Genomic DNA, 24,022 nt, shown 5'->3' with positions numbered 1-24,022 from the left:
CATCTCAAAACCCAGTTGCTCTTGGGAGCGCATCGAAACTCCGTATCGGACCTAGACCGCGCGTCGAAAGTCCGATTTCCTCAAAATCTATATGGTTATGACCACCTTGCTGGACTTGGCAATCATCTAGAAAATCAAGTCCTAAAGGTATCCAGAAACGCATAACTTGAGCCTGAAGCGAAGTATGTGAGAAACGCGAATATCTTTAGGAAATGAACTGAAACTTATTTGAATTGAGTCGTTCGCTTGCAGGCTGAATCTAAGGATTTAAACCGTCAGAATCTGACCCAAATACACCCTTGTATCAAGGAAATTTCCCAGCACAAGTCCATGTACTCGTGGCCCTGATCGAGCGACGATGGCCGTTGAACTGAAACTGGTTCCCCGGGGCCAATCCACTGATCCGATCAAATCGAGATCTTAACCTAACCTAGATTCAATGTCAGGGAGCTTAAGTCTGACCATATTTAGAAAAGGGGCCTCCAGAACAGCTCTGTTGGACTGAAATGGCCACTATTTGGCTATAACCCAAGTATACCATGGCCCTGGGCCATTCCCATCAGTTCTGGGCCTATATAAGCCCCTTAAACCCTCTCTCTCTCATTCCATACGAATTTGAAAAACCCTAAGAGAGAGAAAAGAGAAAAGTGAGAGAAAGTGAGAGAGAGAGAGTTGGCGTTTGTTTCTGGGATTCAATCCCGCCACTCCACGTGCTTAACTACCATTTCTATATCGTTATTCTGGCGATTCTGATTCCGTTCTTAAGTAAGAAAATCTAACCCTAATCTGTTTTAGGGTTTTAAATAGAGTAAATGATGAAATAGTTAACCTATTTCATACTTTAGGTTGTCGTTGTGGCGTAGACAGCGAGTCAGTGTATGAACTGAGTTCGTTATGAGTTTACCAGCGGAAGGTGCAGATTATAAATGTTTAGGTTATGGTTTTCAAGGCTTTCAATGTCAGTAATAATTTATGACTGGCTTGATTGCTATCACATGTGCTTAGATACGAGGTTTTTCGTACATATGCTTATATAGACTATGTTGATTTATAACGCATTCCATGTGTTTTGTTGAAATGTTTGAATGAGTATGGAATTTGGACTTGTGCTTGCCATGATTATCCGTCGTGGATATATGATTGTTGTATAAGTGACAACTCTTTGGTGAAAGGATTTACCCTAATACATGTTATGACCAACATACGTCATGTATGTTGTAGTGTGTAGTCTAAGTGTTTGTAAAAATGTCTGAATGAGTAAATATTTGGTAATTTGTATTTTATATGGGTATTGAGATAAGATTCTCAACTACCTTAGCTATGTGTATAAATCCATTCATATAACTTAGATTATTTGATGTGATTTACGTATGAAATGTATATGTGTGAAAGCATGTTTATTTGTACTTCATAAAAAAAATGTTCAAGTGGTTCCCTTGTTTGAATTAATTGTTTATTGCTGATATGCCTATCACATATGCTTTCCTGTTATGTTTAAGTGTGTTTGGGGCTACGACGTAGTCCAGGCAATCGGTAATAATTTCTCAATTAGTGGTCGAGGTCGTTTCGCCATACCAGATAAGTTCGTAGAATTTGAGTCGTACACACATTTACCAACAGTGGTTAAGCCACACAGAGTGCTTACGCACTCTATGTTGACTAAGGCAACGTGCGCTCGTACTAACCGAGCTTATCAAGTAACCCGATTGACCCATTCTATGTTCACCATGTATGGACGCTACTGCTTGAATCTAAGGTACCAACTTACCATTGAAGATCCCGTTTAACCTTAGTACCTCGATCTGATAAGACTCATGAGCCGGAGATGGTGGTGTATGGGACACCGTGGTCGAGCTGTCGGCCTACGCTGGGGTGACAAGCCTCCCTGCAGTGACCAGTGAGCAACCCAAACTCATGAGCCGAATATGGTGGTGTATGGGACACTGTATTCGAGCTGTTGGCCTACGATTAGGTGATGAGCCCGTAGTGACTTTGAGTATACACTGGGACTACGTTAAGGTGACGAGCCTTTCCGTAGTTACCTTGAGTATAAAATAGGCCTGTGCTGAGGTGACGAGCCGCTCCGTAGCGACCTGAAAATTACCTATCGTATGTGACTACCAGGATTGACGACCCTAGATGGATCAATGTTTGGATATATGATATAAAGGGAGATGCCTTAGCTTCCCAATCCTGCTGTATGAATATGCCTAATTAAGAACTTAGTTAATCACGCACATACACCACATTGCATGTGCCTTTGGCATTGGAGTTGAGCACAGCGGGAGTGTTGCATGCTGCGATTGTGAGATATTGTCGTAAGAGAGAGTGCAGGCGAGGGCATACATCATTAACACATATCATCCTTGCATTAACCAGAGTACTTAGGAATGCTTGTGGTATTGCTTTATCATTACTGCTTGACTGAAATGATAATATGTTAACCTTTGCTTTATAGTTTCACTGAGTTGATCACTCACTCTTACGTTCTGAGATGGTGTTTGAACACCAACCAGACCCTGTTATAGATGCAGATGATGGCGATGCTTTCAAGGTAGTGCTGGTCTTTTGCGATGATGAGGAGTTCTCCTATATGCACTATCAGGCGGGTCTATGTAGACCATGTTCTGATCGACGGGGTTGCAGGGATGCTGTCTAGATGGCATTACACTTGTCATTTTACATTTTTGGAGTACCCATGTATATTCATTTTGTCCATTTTGGGAGTATATATGTATATATTTAACCTGGTAACATGTTCACACTTTGGAGACTTACAACAGTTTATACATTTTATATAATTATCACAGTCTTCTGCTTGCGAAATTTAACTGTCTTTGAAGTATAATGTTGTTTGGTATAATCCCACTCATGTTTAAGGCACTAATAAAGACAACATTTAATCATTATTTTCTATGTTGCATAAGTGATGTGTTGGAACTCGGGAGTTGGGCTCCTACTTGACCCCCGATTTTCAGGGCATTACAGCTCCCCAAGGACCAACGCATTTGGTTCGAACTCATCAACCAGGAGAACTTGGTGTCGTCTAGCTTCTTTAGAATCCAGCCTACTCTCTTTGCTCTGGGTAAGCGAGGTAAGAATCTCCGGAGATTTGTTTGCTAACATTCAATAGATTTTACTTGGGTGGATTCTCCTTTTTTGAATAGGATGGAGGCAGGCGGCTCAAAGAGGAGGAGACCACTCGTGCCATGTCCTCCGATGGACGTTGTCCTCTCCTCCGAACCGAGGATGAAGGTGGCGCCGAAGAAGAGGAAGACTTCCAAGGCCGAGGCTGTTCTGGTTGCAGCCATGACCTTCCCAGCCGAAGCCAGACCCATCATGGCCCCAGCTGAAGCCGTTCTCATCGCTGCCCCGACCCCTGCCTCTGAAGCATGAGCCCCTAAGGCCCCTGTCGGAGTCAAGCCGATCACCATCTCGACGCTGTCTGTAGAGGAGCAAGCCCCCGAGGTTCCACCTTCAGCGGTTGTGTGCCCTCTCGGGATAGGGAGAGAGGTAGTTAGGGAGACTCCTAGTTTTGTCGTCCCTACACAATCCGTAGCTCACCACCCTGCCGATGAGGCCGAGCTCTTAGCCGGTTGAACCGATGCCCTTGTCGGATATACCACCACGCTCTATGCTGCTGCCCAAGCTTCTACAGCCAGTGGGGTCGGAGGAACTTCCGAGCCCACTCCAGAGACCCCACCTCCCGATTATCATATGGCTTTACTGAATCCATGGGCGGCTAAGCATGTACCAGAGGCAAAGATAGTCGATACACTCTCCCGACGCTACGTTAACTTCCTGAATGATTATGCAGCAGTCTGTTACCAGTCGTTGCCAATGATAATGGAGGTGAAGGAGAGTTTAAAGGAGATGGAACGGCTTGAGGTGGAGAGGGTCAAGTTTGTGGTGGAGAAGGTAGGCAAGAGGCGCGAAGGGTCGAACTCGAAGCACAGAGGGCCAAGCTTAAGAAACTATTGGAGGCTTCGGCTGCGGAGTGAGAGGAACTGAGAAGGGCTACTGTCAAGGGTCAAGTGAGGGAGCAAACAATCCAGGGCGAGGTCAACCAACTCCAAGCTCGCTTGGACGTGGCCGACCCCGAGGTCAGGTGCCTACGGGAGGTTGTCAAGCATCTAAAGGTTTGTCTTGAGGATACAGAGGGTGATGTTTCATGACTGGAGAAAAACCTCGAGATAGTAAAGCACCAAGCTGCCGAGGGGTTGGTTCAGCAGCGAAGTGTTCTTGAGGCCGTGGCTACTACTGACCAAGAAAGACTGTGGGGTGAACTTGAGGCCCGAGCATCTTCTCAAATTGCCGTAGCGGTGGTAGCATATAAGGAGGTTGAGAGGGCTAAGGAGCTGGACAAACTGTATTACTTTGACTATAACACCGGCTTCGATGCTTGCCTTGTTAAGGTCCAAAAGCTTCATCCGACCATCGACCTCAATGCTCTCGCTGCATACGATGCTGAGGATGTTGAACCGGTCACGGCAGATGAGCCTGAGAGTTCCCTCCTATCGTCGAGGCCACCCCTGACGCTCAGCCCCCCAGCTCGGTGGCCAGTCCCTCTACTCGGAGGGAGTGAGACTTGTATTGTATTTTTTTTAACATGGATAATTTTTTAATGAATGAATGATCTTTGGGAGAATGCATATTTGCATGTGTTGATTGTCGTGATGATTCTTTGATGTTAATATTTAAGGACTGACCCCTTGAGAGTTCAACCCCCCCACGAATTGCACGCCCCTTAGTCGTTTTTGTAGATTTGCCATTGTGTGACGAGCCGATCCCTTTTTCAGGGAATCAGGTCGTCTCCAGGATTTTCTCCTGCATATGAGGGGATCCCTTGTAGATTTTCATGGGTTTAACGTTCTGACCCCTTCTTTAAGGGATCGGTCCGGTAGCCTCTGCTTATAAGAGGTAACTTTTTCCGTTTGTAGATAACCTGAGATAAATTACGCAAGTAGACGATTTATGAAAGAATGAACTTTTATTAAAGGCCTTAGCAAGCTCGTAGCTCCGAGTGGTACATTTATTGAGGGCCTTCATCGGCCAGTAGATCTTCACAGATAGTAGATCTTTAAGTGCTCAACATTCCAGGGGTGGGGGAGCTGACATCCTTCGAGATCCTCTAAGTGGTAGGAGTCTGGCTGGATCGATTTGACCACACGGTAAGGCCCTTCCCAGTTGGGCCTGAGTGTCCCAGCCCCCGGCTCGATCGTATTTTGGAAGACGCGGCGGAGGACCAAGTCCCCTGGTCGAAACCGCCTTGTCTTGACTCTTGAGTTGTAGAATCGTGCTACTTGATGATGTCTAGCAGCGACTCTGAGTCTAGCAACATCTCTGGCTTCCTCAAGCAAGTCGAGGTTTGCCACGATCTATTCTACCTTCTGATCCTCCTGGTAGTTTCTGACCCGAGCTATTGGGATACCGATCTCAACTAGGATGACCGCCTTCGAACTGTAGGATAGCAAAAAGGGGGTCTCTCCGGTAGACGACTGAGCTAGTCCTATAAGCCCAAATGATGAATGGGAGCTCCTCTGCCCAGTTGCCTTTAGATGGTGCTTGATGACCTTATTCATAACTTCCACCTATCCGTTGGACTGCGGATGCCGAGGTGAGGAATAAGTGTTCGAGATGTCAAGCCCCGTGCACATGTTTCAGAACCTATCATTGTTGAACTGCTTGCCATTGTCAGAAACAATGGTGCGCAGGATTCCGAACCGGTAGATGACATTTTTTCAGACGAACTCGATTACTTTCTGTTCGGTGATCTCGGCTTCGGGTTCGGCCTCTGCCCATTTAGTGAAGTAGTCAACTGCGACAATAGCCAACTTCACATGTCCTTTCCCTATGGGCAAAGGCTCGATGATGTCGATCCCCCATTGAGCGAATGGCCACGACCCACTCATGGGGGTTATTTTTTCTGCAGGCTGCCTCGGTATAGCGGCGAAACTCTAACACTTATCACACCTTCGGACGTAATCTTTCGAGTCCTCTCGAATAGTCAGTTAGAAGTACCCCTGGCGGAGTATTTTTATAGCCAAGGCTCAGCCACCGAAGTGATTTCCACAGATATCTTCATGGATCTCACTATCACATAGTCTGCTTCCTCGGGTCAGAGGCATCTAAGGTAGGGCTGTGAGTGCCCCTTCTTGTATAAGACTCTGTCCAAGACAATTTATTGGGTAGCTCTAATCTTCAGGTGTCACGCCTCCAATCTGTCATGGGGGACCTCACTAGATACAAGGTAGTTGTAGATCGGGTTCATCCAACTTGGGGTAGCTTCCACCGGGTTGACTACTTCCTGATCTGTTTGGTCGATGCTCAGGCTCTCCATGAATTCTATGGGGATGATCTGATAAATCTTTCCTTCCATGGCCGAGGCTAGCCTTGCGAGGGCATCGGTACAAGAATTCTCTGTGCTCGGAATCTGGTTGATGATGCAGGTCTAGAACCTTTCTATCAGTTTCCTGGCCTTAGCTAGGTAGGCCACCATCCTGGTTTCCTTAGCTTCATACTCGGTGGAGATATGGTTCACCACAAGTTGGGAATCACACGGAACTTCACGGGACTAAACCCCCAAACTAGCTGCTAGCCTGAGTCCTGCCAACAGGGCCTCGTATCTGCTTCGTTAGTAGAAGCTCTAAATCCGAGCCTGATGGCGTACTGTATAGTCGTAGAATCGGGCGCGACCAGGATAATTCTTGCCCCGACACGCTTGGCATTGGACGACCCATCGACATAAAGGACCCACCTCTGCTCCGACTCCGTATCCTTGATAGGCGATGGAACAGGCAGGGTTGCGAGAGCTGCTTCTGCTTCGGTATCTGCACTTGGAATGGTAAACTGGGCTATAAAGTCAGCCACAGCCTGACCCTTGATTGCAGTCCTCAGACGATTTAGATGTCGAACTCCCCGAGTTCTATCACCCATTTCGTCAGCCGACCTAAGACGTCTGGCTTTTGAAGGACTTGTCTGAGGGGGGAGTCAGTCAGGACGATGATGGTGTGTGCTTGGAAGTACGGGCGCAGCTTCAGTGCTGAGAAGAGTAAACTGAGTGCTAGCTTCTCCATGCTTGGGTACCTGGTCTCGGCGGACACCATTGCCTTCTTACGTAGTAGACAGGATACTGCTTGCCTCCCACCTCTCTAATGAGCGTAGAACTGACGGCCGAAGCAGAAACCGTTAGGTACAAGAATAGGGGCTCGCCCTCTTCCGGCTTTGTCAGCAGGGGAGGTGAACCCAGGTATTGTTTTAGCTATTGGAACGCCTTCTCGCATTCGGGGGTCTACTCGGCTTTTTTATGACCTTTCAGTCGCTGGAAAAAGGGGAGACACTTGTCTGTTGCTCTGGAGATAAACCGACTGAGCGCTGCCACCCAGCCAGTCAGACACCGGATCTCCTTCGTTGTCCGAGGCGAGCTCATGTCGAGCAGCGCTTTGATCTTTTCAGGATTCGCCTCGATGCCTCTCTGGTCGACTCGAAACCCAAGGAACTTACCCAAACCGACTCCAAAGACACACTTGGCCGGGTTCAGCTTCATGCGATACTCTCGGAGGATCGAGAATGTCACCCCGATGTCCACAAGGTGGTCGGATGTTCTGACGCTCTTGACAAGCATGTCATCGACGTAAACTTCCATTGTCCAACCGATCTACTTGGCGAACATCTGATTTACCAATCTCTGGTATGTTGCCCCAGCATTCTTCAGGCCAAAAGGCATGATGCGGTAATAGTCGAGTGCTTTGTCGATGACGAAGGTAGTCTTTTATCTGTCTGGGGGGTGCATCGAGATCTAATTGTACCCGGAATAGGCATCCAGGAAGGAGAGTCGCTCATGTCCGGCCGTGCTGTCCACTAGCTGGTCGATTCAAGGTAAGGGGAAGCTATCCTTAGGACAGGCTTTGTTCAGATCTGAGTAATCTGTACAAACCCACCACTTCCCATTTGATTTCTTTATCAAGACCACGTTGGCGTTGCAGTCCGGATAATGTACTTCCTTGATGAAGCCGACGCTGAGAAGCTTGGAGACTACATCAGCTATGGCCGTGTACCTCTCCACGTCGAATGCTCTTCTCTTCTGTTTCACTAGTTTGTGGTCCGAATCCACATTTAACCTATGAACCATGACGTTTGGAGAGATGCCTGGCATATCCTCGTGCAACCACGCGAAGATATCCCTGTGCTTTTGTAGGAAAGTCAGCATTTGAGACCTCTGCTTGGAATTCAGCGAAGATCCGAGCTGAACATTTTTACTCGGGTAGACTTCCTCAAGCGGGACGGTCTCCAGGTCCTCGGGGGGATCTTCCGTGGGAGTCCTAAGGTCAAGGACATTGATGGTGAGGTTCTGCTTTACTGACCCTTTCCTTATAGCTATTGCATAGAATCTCCGAGCTTCACACTGGTCCCCTCAGAGGTATCCAACCCCACCTTCGGTGGAAAACTTTATCATCAGATGGTATGTGGACACAATTGCCCTCATTGCATTAAGGGAAGGTCGGCCCAGAATAACATTGTGCACCGATGGCATATTGACAACAAGAAAGTCCACGAGAAGTGTGACTTGATGCTGTCCTTCTCCTACTGTCACGGGGAGAGCGATGGCTCCCTCGGAGATCACCCTATCTCCGGCAAAGCCGTGCAGAGGGGTTTTCACAGGTCGGAGGCATGACCTTTCGATCCCCATTTTCTTAAATGCTTTGGAATAGATGACGTCAACCAAGCTCCCCATGTTGACTAGAATTCGGTAAACTTTGTGGTTGGCTATGGTCATAGTCACCACGAGGGCATCATCGTGCGGATGCTGGATTCTGCGTGCGTCCTCCTCTGTGAAAGTCAGACTGCAGGGGCTGATTCAGAGTTCTTTCATCGGCCTCTCGACCAGGTGGACATAGTGCTTAGGATCTGAACTCCGAGAGTGGGCTTTGCGAGCCCTGTTCGAGTCACCTCCATCGGACGAGCCGCCTTAGATGGTGCGGATCTCGACAGGTTCTTCCGTAGTCGTGCTCGGCTGTTCTTCTTTCCAAGCTGACTTCTCTTCCTTGGTGTATCGTCGCATATGACCCCTATGGATAAGGGTCTCGATCTCATCCTTGAGATCCACACAGTCGCTCGTATTGTGACCGTGGTCACGATGAAATTGGCAGTACTTGCGCTTGTCTTGGTTCTCTGTGTCCTTCTTCATGCAAACCAACCAGTTCAGGAGTATTTAGCACATGATGTCTAGCAGGATATGCTCAGGAGATGTGTTGACGGGAGTGTAGGAACATAATTTGCTCTCAGGCTTCCTGCTTGGTCGGCGATCGCGAGTGGCGCGATCATCAGGCCTCTTTCTAGATGACTAAGGCTCTTTGTTCCTTGGTCTCTTCTCCTTAGACGGCTACTCAAGTACTTACATGCTCCTGCGAGAATTGGAGAATTCCTCGGCATTGGTATATTTCTGAGCCCTGCTGATGAGTTCGGCTAAGGTGGTCGGTGGATTCTTTCCGATCGAGAAAGTGAACTTCTCCTCTTTAAGCCCGCTGAACATGGCCGAGAGTGCCATTTTATCATCGTAGTCTTCCACTAATAATGCCTCCTCATTGAAGCGGGCAATGAAGTCCTTCAGTGACTCCTTGTTCCCCCACTTGAGGGTAAACAGATGGGTAGTCGACTTCTGACTCTTCTTACCAGAGATGAACTGGGTAAGGAACAACTTGCTGAGCTCGGCAAAGGAGCCGATCGATTTTGGTTTAAGTTGTCGATACCAACTCCGAGTAGATCCAAAAAGGGTTATCGAGAAGGCTCTGCACATCATTGCATCCGTGGCTGACTAGATCTACATCCACGAGCGGTACATTTCTACATGCTCCGACGGGTCTTCAGACCCAAAGAATTGGATGATGGGAGACATCCTGAACCTCGGCGGCATCACCTCACTTATGATTTCTGAGGTGAAGGGAGGCTTGGTCTCTTCCATCATCACCTGGACTGCAGTTGTGACAGATGCAGATTGCTCATTCTTCTGAAACGTCTCAAACTGGTCGCGGAGTTCCTCAAGTTGAGCTTCCCAAGGATTCTGATTCTCTGCTACCGTCTCCTGGGAGCCCTCCGTCATCGCGGGTGCTCTTCCCTGTCTTCTCCTCTCCAGCCGATGGCGGAGGTCAGAGGGGGCCAGAGCCGAAGTGACGAATAGGTAAGACGGCTTCGCATCTCGAACAGGTTCAGAGGCTCGGGCGGATCGATTCTGGGACACTGCATTGTGTGCAGGGTCGGGAGCTGGTGTGGACTGTGCTTGGGATCCTCAGGCCCGGGAACTAACTTGTTGCGGTCGTTTCTCGGGCACCGGGGTGGCCTCCACTAAGTTAAGAGCTGGTTGTTGATTCTGCTGCGCTTTCATCCGGCTGATTTCGTCCTTTAGCATCTGGACTTCACTTTGCAACGCCTTATATTTTCCTCCTCGGCTCCAAGTCCGTTGGGACGGCCCAATTGAAGCCGACTCGGTATATAGCAGCAAAGAAGACTGATGTTGTCCGCTAGGTTCGCGCTCCACCGTTGTCACCTTTTTCTTTCCTCTCGCCATATCTTATAAGCTTCCTAGCTTTTCGTTATCGTTTCCCACAGACGACGTCAAAAATGTTGAGGTCAAAATCTGGACCACCCTCCGCTCAATGTAGCAGACCGTCAATGAACCCTAGGCCTGCATAAAGGGTTGAGCAAAAGAGACCCTGACTCAGCCGGGGGACCCTCCGATGCCTAAGTCAGGCTATGGAATCTGGGTCTAAGTCGAATGTAGAGAGAGGGTGCGAGATATTGCGAACCTATAGCAATGGGGTCCCCTGGTATTTATACATGTGGGTTGAACGATTCACGTCCGTCAATCTGGGCAAGATTTGCTCAATCAGTAAGATTTGTGATCGTGGAGATATTATCCGTAATGTTTGGGTCGTGCGGCATATCGTGTCTTAATGCCGCGTATCCTTGGGCAAGATCTTCGGTCACGTCCACATTTTTAGGTGCCTCCAGGCTCAGCACATGGAGTATCCTCCCCCGGGCTCGGCCACAGCCTCGGCATACAGAGTATCCTCTCCCAGGCTCGGCCTCAGGCTGTGTAGACTCGAGACCGAGTACGAGGCTCGGCCTCAGACTGTGTAGACTCGAGACCGAGTGCGAGTAGTCGGAGTTTGTCAATAGATCACCGAAGTCGGAGTTCACTGAATGAAGCTGAGGGTGAGGATCAAAGCTCGGCTCAACCATCCTTCTTCGGATGAGGACGAGGGTTAGGATCGGCCAATCAAGACTGTAATTTCGAGTCATGATTCATCAGTGGAGAGCTTGTCTCAGCCAAGCTACAATCGTAACTTAGGGATCGATTCATACTTGACATAGTATCCTCCTTCCAAGGCCTTATTAACTGATTCGGGTAGCTCAGGCCGATCCCGATTATCCTTGTTCAGATTTCTCCATAACAGTAATAGAACATCACAGTGGCCCTTAGAGAGGCTTCAATGATGGATGTCATTATCACCACTGCTTCCTTTGGTGTGGTCCACTGGAGATCTGGACCAGCTTCATTTTTTGGATGATGCCATAAAATGTTCCGTTAATGGATATGGACGGCGTAGATAACATGTTTACATCGCAATGGCCCCCACAGAGCTCTGCCCGTCCGGGCGGGGTTGGGACGTAATCTGCTTCCTCAATTTTGGTCTCAACCCTTTAAATGACCTGGAAAACGGATGCATTGAGTGGATAAACACGTACATTCACGGTGGGCCCAATCCGATTTCTTCTTGCCCGTACCCAGGTGGGCCCACCCGATGGACGATCCCTTAATCCCGCGCACACGTTCCAGTGGAATCCCCTCGCGCAAATCTCCTCACTAATTTATGTACATCGGGAGCGCCAAAAAGCCCCTCCGCTCCTAGCGCTGCCGCCACGGAGAAGAGCAAACGCCTTCCTTGCCATCCCCAAATCCCAAATTCTATCCTTTCCACCAAAAAAAAACACCGCTCCGACTTCCAATCAATCCCTGGCGCCACATTCCGTGGGAAGGAAGGAAGATAGAGAAGCAGAGAAAACGCCTTTCCCGCACTCCCCAAATCCCAAATTCCATCCTTCCCCACAGACAAACCGCTCTGAGTTCCAATCAATCTCTCGCTCCTCTCTTCCTCTTCAATCCTTTCTCAACGAACCAAAAGAGAGGGCAAAAGAAACCCATAACCAGAACCCTTCCACTTCTCTATCTATTTAAAATATACCAATCCCGGAGATAATGCGTTGTGCATTGAGAAATGCCTCTGAATCTCAGTAGTTTGATTTCGACATTTGGAGCGTAACTTGCAAGCATGGGTCGGCGTTCTAGTGGCGTTACTATGAAGATGGAAGTCGATGGTGGAATTTACCAAAATGTGCCTCCAGGGTTTTCGGCTGCAGATTCGACGAGGGCTAGAATCAAGCGCGAAGTTAATGACGATGGTGAATCTGTGATGAATGACATCGATAATCTTCCATTGAGTAAACGGATGAGAATACTGCTTGCTGGTAGGCCGTCTGGTTCATCGTCGGGCAGTGGATCGAGTGGAAAAGTTACAACGTTAGTATTTGGTTTTGATAAAGAAAAGAAAAGAAAAGAAAAAAAAAAAAACAGTTTTCTATTTTTGAATCTTTCACGTTGTGTAGTGAAATGGGTGGAATTGATTTTAGGAACTAAAGTGAGGTTTCGTCTCAGGTATTGTGTTGATGAGGCCGTTATAGAAGAAGCTCGCCCTTCAAAGGTATACGTGCTTTTGATAAGATTCCGGAGGAAATACACAATCCTATTTGTATTGGAGGCTTGCGCCTGCATTTCTTGCTGGTGGTGGGGTCCACCATTTGACTATCCAAAATGTTTCATCTAGTGGGGCCCATTTTGGATGGCCGTTCTTATAAAACGTGGCCTCATAGGATTTTTTAAACTTTTTTCCTCACTTCTCCTCCTCCATTGTCCGGCATCACAGTTTCATGCATTTTCTTCTTTTTTCTTCTTATTATTATTTTAATCTTTTGCATGCTGTTGATTTTAATTTTCCATTTTCTTCGTTTTTCTTTTGGTACGTTGATCGCGTGTGCCGCTGTCCAAATGTTCGTGGCGGTCCAAGGGGAAATTGGTTTCCCTCTAGGCAGTTGGGCCGTCCAGATTGATTGGGGCCGATCGGCCCCTGACCTGCCAACAATTTGTGAAGTGAGATGCAACAGATCTGGACCGTTCGAACTGATCAGTGCCTGTCCCTGTCCAATTGGAAGCCCTGATCTAATGAGAAATGGGCCAGATGGGCCCAGTGGAATTCCGATTTCTGCTTGGCCTCCATGCTGATGTGGCGGCTTCAGACAACTCAGTGTGGAGCCCATATGGCAGTTTGGGCTGTCCAGATTGATCAGGACCCACCATTTACTGATTGGGCAACTGACCTTCCCAAAAAATTGTGAAGTGGGGCCCAACAGATCTGGACCGTTCAAACTGATCAGGCCCCGCCCCTGTGCAATTGGAGGCCATGATCTGATGACAAATGAGTCATATGTGCCAAGCGGAACAGCTGTCCGACATCTACTTAGATCGGGTTGTGTCAGTGCAGGGCCCATTGGGGTTCAGACAACAGTGTGGAGGCCCTTGGGATCGGATCTCTTGGCAAAGGGCCATTCTGTCTGGATGATCCTGACGTGGGTCCTGCTTCTATTTGATTTCACAATCCCTAGTTTCCTTACCATTTTTACCGTACCTGATTTGTTGACGCTCGCTCTTGTTGCTGATCCAGGGTGCCGAGCGAGGTGCCATTCCGAAGAATGATCCTTCCCATCAGAGGTGAGATCGGTTTGCCTATTCCTCCTGTAGTGTGGTGATGAGTTTGATGTGCGGCTCATCCTGAGCGATCTTGGTCATTGGATGGGCCTGATCTTGGGCTGCAGATTATCAGTGTATATATCACTGCCTAATAATTAGTGGTCAATCTGGGCTGGATAACATATGTGGCTGCCTTGCTTATGTATGCTCTGGCATTTGGCGTAGCCAATGATATGACACCACACCACGGCCTGACAGAACTTGATGTTACTCCGACCTAAGTGAATCTATTACCATGGAGAGGGCCCCTTCTATTAACTGACTGCTACATCAAACAAATCCACAAGTTCATTAAGCGTGCCATCATATTATCCTAACTGATCCGAAAAGTAAGTGCCATCGAAGATTTGGGCCAGGCCAAAGTGACCCCTTGTGAAATCACGCCTAAACCCTCTTAAATTCAAGTGGTGTGGCGTACACAAGTCTTGGAAATCCATCCTACTGGTGTATTGCATTAGATAAGTGAAATGGACGGCATATGAAATCCAAATGTGAACCAATCACAATGAAAGAAAGGCCCCAATCTGATGGATTCGGATTGATAATGAGCTCATTTTGGATGGAATCCTAGCCCTTGTTTTGTCCATTCATGACTTGAACAGCCGGTTCCCTCATGCATTTTCGGGCCTGGCTGTTGCTCGTCATGGTAGTCGCGTCCCATCATCTTTGTTTTACTGGATTTTGGTCATTTGGCATATCTGTCATCATGGTCCGGCCATCCGCCGGGTTGGATTGTATGAGCCAGTTCGTTGGTTGGATCTCATTTTTTTTTAATCGGTCCTGACGTTGGAGGGATCAGATTCATTGTTCAAATCATTAAATGCGTCTTGTTTGACAATCTGGCCGTTATATGTGCCAGATATGGCGATCGGACCATTAGATGGGCCTAATTTTGGTGGTTGAACCGTTGAATGGCCCCGTTTGAATGATTTGTGATTTGGTGATCCTGATCTTGATTGAGAGGTCCCACAGTTAGACAGGCCGGATTTTGATGATTAGGCCGTTGGATGGGCATGGTAGAGGGATTTGACCGTTGGATTGGCCACATTTTGTGATCGGATCGCTGAATACTTTCGTTTGTACAATCAGACTGATGGATGTGTCTGACTCAGTTATTCAGGCGCTGGATGGGCCAAACTCGATCGGCCATTTTCATTTTCGCATTTTATCTGTTTGCTGATTGACACTCGAATTTATTTGCAGGATGGGATCTAGGCGTGTCCAAGCCTCCGAGTCGTCCTTGCCCGAGCACTCCTCTTCCTCAGAATCTTTGATGGAGGAAGAGACAGCAACTCCACGCACATCCCTGCTAAAATTTTCTTCTCGCCCCGTAGTTTGTGAACGTAAGGTTCTACACAACTGTCTTCGGGGATTCCCAGTGTTGGAGCTCCTCGTTCAGATCGGATGGGAGCCCGTTTTATCATTTGGAGGTCCTGTTCATGAGAATTTGGTCCGCATGTTCTTCGCGAGATGTCGGAAGCCGCATATGGATCCCCTAAGCTTTGATGTTGATTATAATGGGAAAGTCACTCATGTGACCCCGACTCTCATTGGGAGGTTGATTCAGGTTCCTCCATTGGGGTATGTCCCTCCGGGTTCTAACCTACCCCGTAAGGCTCAAAGGCTAGAGTGGACCCGGTTTCTATGTGGCGGCCGAAATGTTGCATGGTTTCAGGGCAATGCCTTACGGGCGTCAGAAATGACCGCCCAATTTCGCATCCTTCATCTCATCTTCGTCTCTAATGTCTACCCTCGATTAGGCAATCGAAGTGAATTAACTCCTTTCATGGCTGAGACGCTATATCGGGTTGGTATCCACCAGCCGATGTGCCTCCCTTCCCTTATCATGCGCCAGATCATTTATGTTTTGACTTCGAGCCACTCCCTTGCCTTGCCGTTTGGAAACCTCATCTGTAAGCTAGCCCGGGAATGTGGTCTTCCGGCTACTTCGGAGCGCCCCATTCTGAAGAAAATGATAGACTTGCTTAGCATTCGTCGGATGAAGTTGCTACCCCAGGAGTCCGCCCCATCGGCTCCATCTGCACCCCAGATTGGCGTAGCTCCGCGTACTCCCTCTCCACTCGAGGCTAGTCCAGCATCGCCACCAATGTCATCATCAGCTGCTCCGCCCCCGATCGATGTAGCAGCTCGTCTAGCTGCTATTGAGGAGCGCCAGATGCAGATTTATCGCTACCTTCAGAGTTTGGCATCCTGCTTCCGTCAGCAGGGGCATGATGTTCCCTCCCCCAGTAACTCTCCATAGCTGCAATTCTGTTACTGAAGTGAGTTGATGACAATTTTTTTTTTTTTTTAAAGTTGTCCCTTTTGCTAGCTATCTCGATAACATTACTCTGTTCTTACTCGAGTAGACTTCTAGATGTATTCTTGTGACTTGTACAGACACTTTTGTACAATCTCGATATCTTGTTACCTGTTTATGCATGTATGAATATTTCTAGGCGTGTATTACGTTGTGCACGCACGTGTTATGGGATTTTGTCGACTGCTGACAAAAGGAGGAAGATATCTAGAATTATGAGAATAAAAATATTAGATAATTTCATGCACCAAATTATTTTAAGAGGGGTAGGTTGTAACACCTCTGCATCTAATACTTGATTATTGGGTGTCATCATGTGTTACCCAAAAATTCCCCAATTAAAACATATAATCACATGGGCACACATGTGCGTAGATTCACAAACCTAGGGATTGTGACCTGAAACTTAAGTTTAGAAAACCTGCAATTCGATTTATCCTCATATGTTAGTAAATTAAACCACATGGCAACTACTATGGACCCAAATCATCGAATCCCCTATCCATTCGAACTTGAATTGTTTCGTCAAATGAAATCCCTACTAGGATGCATAAGTTAAATGTCTAATTCAAGTGATCAACCAAAAGAAGACATAGTTCAAGCCTTCGAATCGTAAAACAATGAAAAATCCTATCTATGTGATTGAGTTGTAGTATGTTGGTTTGACCTACAAACCAATCGTTTCGACCTACTATGCAACCTGAAAACATGTGAAATTAGAGCTCTGTTGGTTTGACCGATTGAGTTGTCGATTCTTGTCAGTCCAATCGATAATCACACGATTTTTGTGCTATTGCCAACCACCAAATTTCTTTTTGGGATTATAAAAGCCCCATTAGCTCATTTCCTTCATTTTTCAAGCCAGAGAGGGAGAGATTAAGGAGTGGAAGCGGTTTGTGTTAGTGCACTGATTTATGCACCTTATTTGCCAGTCATGTGAGTCCATATGTTATGCAATCGGTTCAACCCTTGGAAGCTGAAGACCGAAGACAAGTGAAGTTGGAGCATTAAAGAGCAAAAGAACAAATGTATGAGGTGCTTTGGTGACCCTAACCCTAAGAACAACATAAACCTTTATATGATCTTAACCCTAAGAAGTAAACTTTTTTATTGATCATCACTTAAGCCATATGAGCCTAAATTGACCACCCTTATATGGGCTTTAGAGGTCCCGAGTTATCATAATAATTGTACAAATTCAGCAACCTTCGATCCTATTGAAATTGGGCAGAATAGTACAACAAGCACAACCCTAAATTTTATCTTAATTCAGATGTAACTGGACATACCTTTTGCCGAACTCAGTGCCGCCAAACTGTGAATTTTGTCCAACCGAAATGACAAAAAATGGTCAACAAGCCATTTTTAAAAACAGTGTATTTCGACTCCAACTGGATAGTCCTTCGGCTGGATGCAGTGCAATCGAAGGTCATGTTTGTTCCCACCTAAGGCACCAAAATTTGTCCACAATCATTTGTGAATTTTCCACAGGCTAATTCGGTGCGGTCGAAGCCAACTTCGGCCAGACCGAAGACTACCCGTTATAGATCTGTTAGAGCCTTTTTCCTATAAATCCAGTAACCGAATCTAAGTGAAAATTATGGATTTTGGCATTTTAGATACCCTAATGCATCCCAATCTCTACCAAACATCTTAAGCTCTATCCCAATTAGATTCATGCCATCTTTTTAGTGATTCTTCACTCTTATGAACATTCTAAACTCTTATACAAGAATATCATGATCTCAAGTCTTCTTTAGAGTTTAGACGTCATTTCTATTGGCAAATCCTAGTGTCTATCAACCTCTAGAGTGCCCGTCAAGTATAATCATCTAAAAATTCAACTTCTCATTAGTTATAGGAGATTCTACCCAACCTCTCATCACATTGGTCACCTCAAAGGAGCAGTACATGCAAGGTGATTGATTGTGGGGCTGAAACCTTAACAAAGCATCGACATCATGATCAAGGGAGTAAATGAGAGCCGATTGAAGCACGATAGAGCATCGATCAAGTAACCCAAGACACACATCAACGGGGCTTAATTCGACAAGTGTGTTGTCATTTAGTGAGTCCATGAACACTCCTTGTATAGGATTGAGTGTAAGAGTTTGATTGTCAAATTTGATTAGGTTCTTATATAGGAACTCAATCAAAGTCCTTGTATAGGCTACCAGACATGAGTGTGTATGTGTTAATATCCGAAGGAGCCTCTAGCAAGAGTAAACATAGGTACTTGGACTAGGACTGAGGTTCATGTTGAGCCTATAGAAAACTATGTAAGTCTCTGAGAGAGCCTATTCTTGTATTAGATTGTAGAGGTTAGAGGTGAACCTGATTTAAAACTTTCGATGGTGAAATCTGTTACACTCATGGGTTGAGTAGATCCACCAGGAGTTGTGTAGAAAACCAAACCTCTATACATACTTGTGTTTGGGATTATTTTTGAGCACTTGTTTAATTAATCTTATGTGATTAAATGTTTAATTATGTGTATGCATGATTAAATGAATGTGATGAGTTAATCGGTAGCACACCCCACACACACATGTACACTATAATGTTTATAGACTAATTACTTCATAGGAATATGATTTGTAGTATATGTGATTGAACCCTCTATTAGCTTGGAAGCCTTAGAGTTAATTGTCTTACTTAACTTTAATTGGAGATTAGTTTACATTGGTGATTATGTGTTTAAAGGCAAAAATTTTATTTGGTTCTGATCACCCCCTTCTATGATATAGCCTTCATCTCGTAGCTCGGCCAAGCTTCTGCACACATAGACCGCGTGGCCCATCGCCTTGCGCAATTTCAGATTATCGCTCTGGGTTCTTGCATGAAGCACATCGGCAAGTTTTGGCAAACTCCGGTGGTTGAAATAGCCAAGGTGAGGGTGAGTTCATGTTGTGTGAGGTCTAACAGCTCGAATCCACCAATGCATGTGCGTTGTGAAACCTTCCATCGGTACATGCACGTCGCATGCCTTTTTATTGTAGTGTTCATGTCACGTGTGCACAACGTGCATTTCAAGGTTTGAAGTCCTGGATGACGATCAGGAGCTGTGCAGCTGCACGCATGGGCCACGTAGTGTAGCAGTGTTAGATCGTCTGTGTGGGCTCGAGTTAACGGCCAGATTGCCTAGTCAACTCGACTTCGTAGCTAGGAGCGTAACAATTCCTTAATTGAACCTTAGTTTGACTTGGATTAAAATGGTTTAACTCTAATTTAGTATTTTAATCATAAGGTTTTGATTTTCCCTAATTTCTATCTATAGGAGCCACCGAAAGCAAATCGCACTCGAACTAGAGCCATCGAACCTAAGAATTCAAACTGTAAGAGGTGAAGATCTATCCTTCAAGCTTTTCTCAATATTGTAGTCTGGTTTTTGTTTCATGTATACATTGTAGGGTGGCTTTGAAATTGTCCATGCTAGCATGCTTTCTTATTTTGATAACATGTGCTAAGTTGTTAATATGCTTAGAATCACAGATATGTTGTTTGAAGTTTTTACTTTTATGAACTATTTAGGAGGGCTTTTACGTACCACTTTTATGAATTACTTGTGGTTTTAATTTCCATTTTTATGAATTATCTACGTGGATTGGATTGCCACTTTTGTAACTTGTTGGTGACGTTGGATTGCCATTTTTACAAATTAACGAAAGCATACCCTTGATTAGTGGACTAACTTTTTTAAAAATATATATATGAATTCCATCTTTTGGTAGTTGTGCACATCGTGGCTTTTCTCAGGAAGAACCCTTTCTTTTATCCTTTAATGGACTTTTTCTACTTAGGTGACTTTTTCGAGTTAAACCCTTTTGTGTGTCTGCAATCGGGCTTTTAATGTAAAGGATATTTGATATATTTTGTCGTTATCAATTTGGAAGTGTCACTAGTTGAATGAATTACTTGTAAATTAAATTACTTGCAAATTGAATTGTTTGTAAATTGGACTAATAATGATTAGGCTAATCATGCATATATGGCACACAGACTTTATCGGGTGGCCGATGTAAGATATGGGGTTTCTCAAATCACTATGGGCCGTACCTTAGAGTATTTTACCAGATGACTTTGAGTCATCAGCATATGTTGCCGTCCACTATGGGCCGTACCTTAGAGTATTTTACCAGATGACTTTAAGTTATCAACACATGTTGTTGTCGTCCACTATGAGTCATACCATATTATATTTTACCGGGTAACTATGTTACTATAGTCTGTCATTTCTACATGGTTCTTACTGGGTGACTAGTCAGTATGGGTCGTACCTCAGTGTATTTTACTAGATGGCTAGTTCACTATGGCTATTCTTTTTCAGTTGGATGTGCATCCTTATACTAATTGCATTTCACGCATTCATATATCTAAACAAGATAAATATTTGTCATAGTATAAATGTTGTAGTTCTCTATTAGCGATTACATTAGGCATAATGTATTAGTTATAATTTTTGGATTTCTATTTTTTTATATATATAATTTTATTTCACTAACATGTCGCTTGTATAATCTTGTGAGTTCTTCACTATGAATACCATCAATGCCTTCCATTTGACATATACAGATGGCTTAAGTGTAGCGTAGGGTTGTGACGAGATCCTAAGTGCTCTCGTGAAATTTGGTGGGAGTTAGTTAACTAGAGTGCGCAATGCTAGCATGGCTGGGCCATAAGAGTTCGAGCTGATAGATTCTTAGTTTTTCATTTAATGATTGTTTATCCCGTACATTGGGTTGTTTATGATTTGTGTGGTCCCATGTTCACCTTTTGGAATAGTATGTTTTCTTATTTCATGATACCCTCTGTGTTGATGGATGCTATTATGATTTTCGATTTTGGAATGAATCTTAATATGACTATGAAGATACATGGAAAATATGCCCATGTGCAACTTTCTTACGTGTGACACCCGAATTTCCATTGTGAGAGTATCGTACTTGGGCAGCAAAAACCCAAATTCAGAAAATGAGTTTCTGTACTTGGGCAACGAATTGTAGTACAAGGGGACCATCAATCAATTCGTGGTCACCCGGGAGGAGAGAAAGTAGCATATTCGGTTTGTAATATTGTACTACTTGGGTGCCACTGTCTTCTGTTTAGGCCCCGATACAGTCGACTCCATCCACTTGTGGTTGCCAGGGGACTTGGCTTTCCCCCATCATTACTCGTGGGGGTAACTCTTTGCTGGCCCACCTAATCCATGGCGTTGACGAGGTCGCATTAGACGCTTGTACTTCTATTGCCGGCTTCTTCACTCTTATAGAGCTACCTTTTTGCTACCGTGCATTTGTTTTTAAAGCAGTTATTGATCTCAAGTTATTTTTTCACATGTCGTTTTCTACTAGCATATCCATCGTTTGGTCCCCCGTCTGCGAGACTATTGTCAGTATTTCTTTAGACCATTAACTCTCCCAGCTTGAAGATCTTTCTGAGGGTGACGTGACTATTATCCTTTCATCTTTTTGCCCTTTCCATCTTGTTGTGCTCTGCCCAACTTTTCTTTCTTTTCTTTTTTAGCTTACCATCCCTGTGTACGGTGTCCTTAATATGTAAGCGGATTGGCTAGTGTACCTCACACCAGCTATATATATATATATATATATATATATATATATATATATATATATATATATATATATATATATATATATAACCGATGTATTGGTGTCAGCAAGCTATATATAGCTGATGTATTGATGTCAGCAAGTTCTATGGGTCTGATCATGAGTATGTGTTATATCCAAACCATTCATCTATTTGGCAGCTCGTCTTAAGGCTTGAGATGAAAAATAAGGAAGATCTAACTATCAAGTGGACCACACTGCAAAAAGCAGTAGGGGATTGAACGTCTACCATTGAAACCCTTTTAGGGTCACAGAAGTTTTGGATCAATACAAATTTTGTTTTTCCTCTTCATTCAGTGCTTTGTGATCTTATGAACAGATTGGATGGAAAATAAACGTTATGGTGGGCCCTATGAATTGTTTAATGGTGAAAACATTATCTCCACGGCTATTTGTGGTGTGGTCCAGATGATCTTTGGATATGATTCATTTTTTGGATAATGCTCTAAAATGATCTCTAAAAATAAATGACGCTATGGATATAATAAATACATCATTGTGGGGCCCTTGTAACTTTGATCTCCTTTGAACTGTTCGTGCAACTTGGAGCTTGAGGAGCGTCGGTGCTTGCCTTCGCAGGACATATACCTACAGCAGCTATATAGCTGTTGTGTGGTACACCAGGCAATCCGCTTCCCCTTAGATATGTAAGGGGATTGGCTAGTGTACCTCACACCGGCCATATAGCTGATGTATTGACGTCGGCAAGTTCTATGGGTTTGATCATCAGGTATGTATTATATCCAAACTATCCATCTATTTGGCAAACTCATCTTAAGGCTTGAGATGAAAAATAAGACAGATCTAACTATCAACTAGACCACTGCAAAAAGCAGTGGGGGATTAAATGTCTACTATTGAAATTCTTTTTGGGACACAGAAGTTTTGGATCAATACAAAATTTGTTTTTCCTCTTCATTCGGTTCTTTGTGACCTTATGAACAGATTAAATGGAAAATAAATGTTATGGTGGGCCCTACAAATTGTTTAACAGTGAAAACATTCTCTTCGCTGCTATTTGTGGTGTGGTCCAAATGATCTTGGGATATGATTCATTTTTTGAATAATGCTCTAAAATGATCTCTAAAAATAAATGAACGTATGGATGTAATAAATACATTACTGTGGGGCCATGTAACTTTGATCTCTTTTGAACCTTCTCGTACAACTCGGACCTCGAGGAGCATCGGTACTCGTCTTCGCAGGACACGTGCCTCCAGCAGCTATATAGCTGGTGTGTGGTGCACCAGCCAATCTGCTTCCCCTTAATATCATGTATAAACATCTCCGAGTTGCTTGGATCGAGTCTGCAAAGGGCATGATTTTAGTGGCTCAGAAAATCCCTGATTGGTATCTGGACGAGTAAATGTTATGCCAGCTAGGTGTAGGGATCTTCATGCCCTTCAGCCCTCCTACTATACAAATTTACCCGCAGATGGCCAGGATGGATACGATTGGTAGTGACTGGTCGATCGTGATTGCCAGTACGCTTGGTTCATTTGTTTTGGGGTTAAAGCTTTTACCCAAACCTTACCCAGCTTGGACTTGTTACTCATATGCCGGAGGTGGCTTGATTCCTCCACTTAGGCCAGGGGATCCTTTTTAGGGGCTCAGTTGTTCTTAGCCCTATTTTCTTTTTATTTTAGTTGTCTTGTGTTCGAAACATTTGAACTTGCATCGTGACGTGAATGTTGTTATTTGGATCTTATTCTTGCACTTTGATTATCGTTGCATGAGACAATTTCTCATTTACGTGGTATTTTGCATGGCAAGCTTTTCAATTGGGCTCTGTACTATCTTCGATGCATTCCTATACTCTTGGAGTTGGAAGCATATGGCTTCTTTGAGAGTGGAAAAGGAAAGAAATGGCGGTTACCTCGTGATCGCCACTAGTCAGTCTTCAGAGGGCGCGGATTGGCTACCCCCTGCCACCAGCCAATGGCCGGTGGTCGGTGCTCTGTGGGCCCCACCATGATGAATGTGTTTTATCCATGCCGTACATCTATTTTTATAGGTCATTTTATGGTATGGTATGAGACCACAAATGAGGTATATATCAATCTCAAGTGGACCACATTAAAGGAAAGAGTGTTAATGAACATTGACCATTAAAAACTTTTTGGGGCCATAAAAGTTTTGGATCAAGCATATCTTTGTTTTTTCACTTCATCTGGGTCTGTATGACCTAATCAACAGATTGGATGTCAAATA

General features: G+C 45.0%; 1 protein-coding gene across 3 annotated transcripts in view; it reads left to right on the top strand.

Annotated features, from left to right (window-relative positions):
* The window catches only part of LOC131251495 (uncharacterized), an 81,715-nt gene extending 65,311 nt beyond the window's left edge, over nucleotides 1–16,404 (top strand). Inside the window, exons 1-4 of one of the 3 annotated variants that reach the window (XM_058252244.1) lie at nucleotides 11,817–12,577; nucleotides 12,713–12,758; nucleotides 13,776–13,822; nucleotides 15,065–16,404. In XM_058252244.1, coding sequence (XP_058108227.1) covers nucleotides 12,330–12,577; nucleotides 12,713–12,758; nucleotides 13,776–13,822; nucleotides 15,065–16,124 — 1,401 coding nt within the window. In that variant the 5' untranslated portion in view covers nucleotides 11,817–12,329 and the 3' untranslated portion in view covers nucleotides 16,125–16,404. Of the gene's footprint in view, nucleotides 1–11,816; nucleotides 12,578–12,712; nucleotides 12,759–13,775; nucleotides 13,823–15,064 lie in introns of those variants that run through there. The other 2 variants (XM_058252246.1, XM_058252245.1) reach the window with 2 other exon arrangements.
* The last annotated feature ends 7,618 nt before the right edge of the window (nucleotides 16,405–24,022 follow it).

The sequence above is a fragment of the Magnolia sinica genome, chromosome 7, assembly GCF_029962835.1.
Source record: "Magnolia sinica isolate HGM2019 chromosome 7, MsV1, whole genome shotgun sequence".
NCBI lineage: Eukaryota > Viridiplantae > Streptophyta > Magnoliopsida > Magnoliales > Magnoliaceae > Magnolia > Magnolia sinica.
Note: the sequence above shows the minus strand (reverse complement) of the source record. Positions and strands in the feature narration are given on the sequence as shown.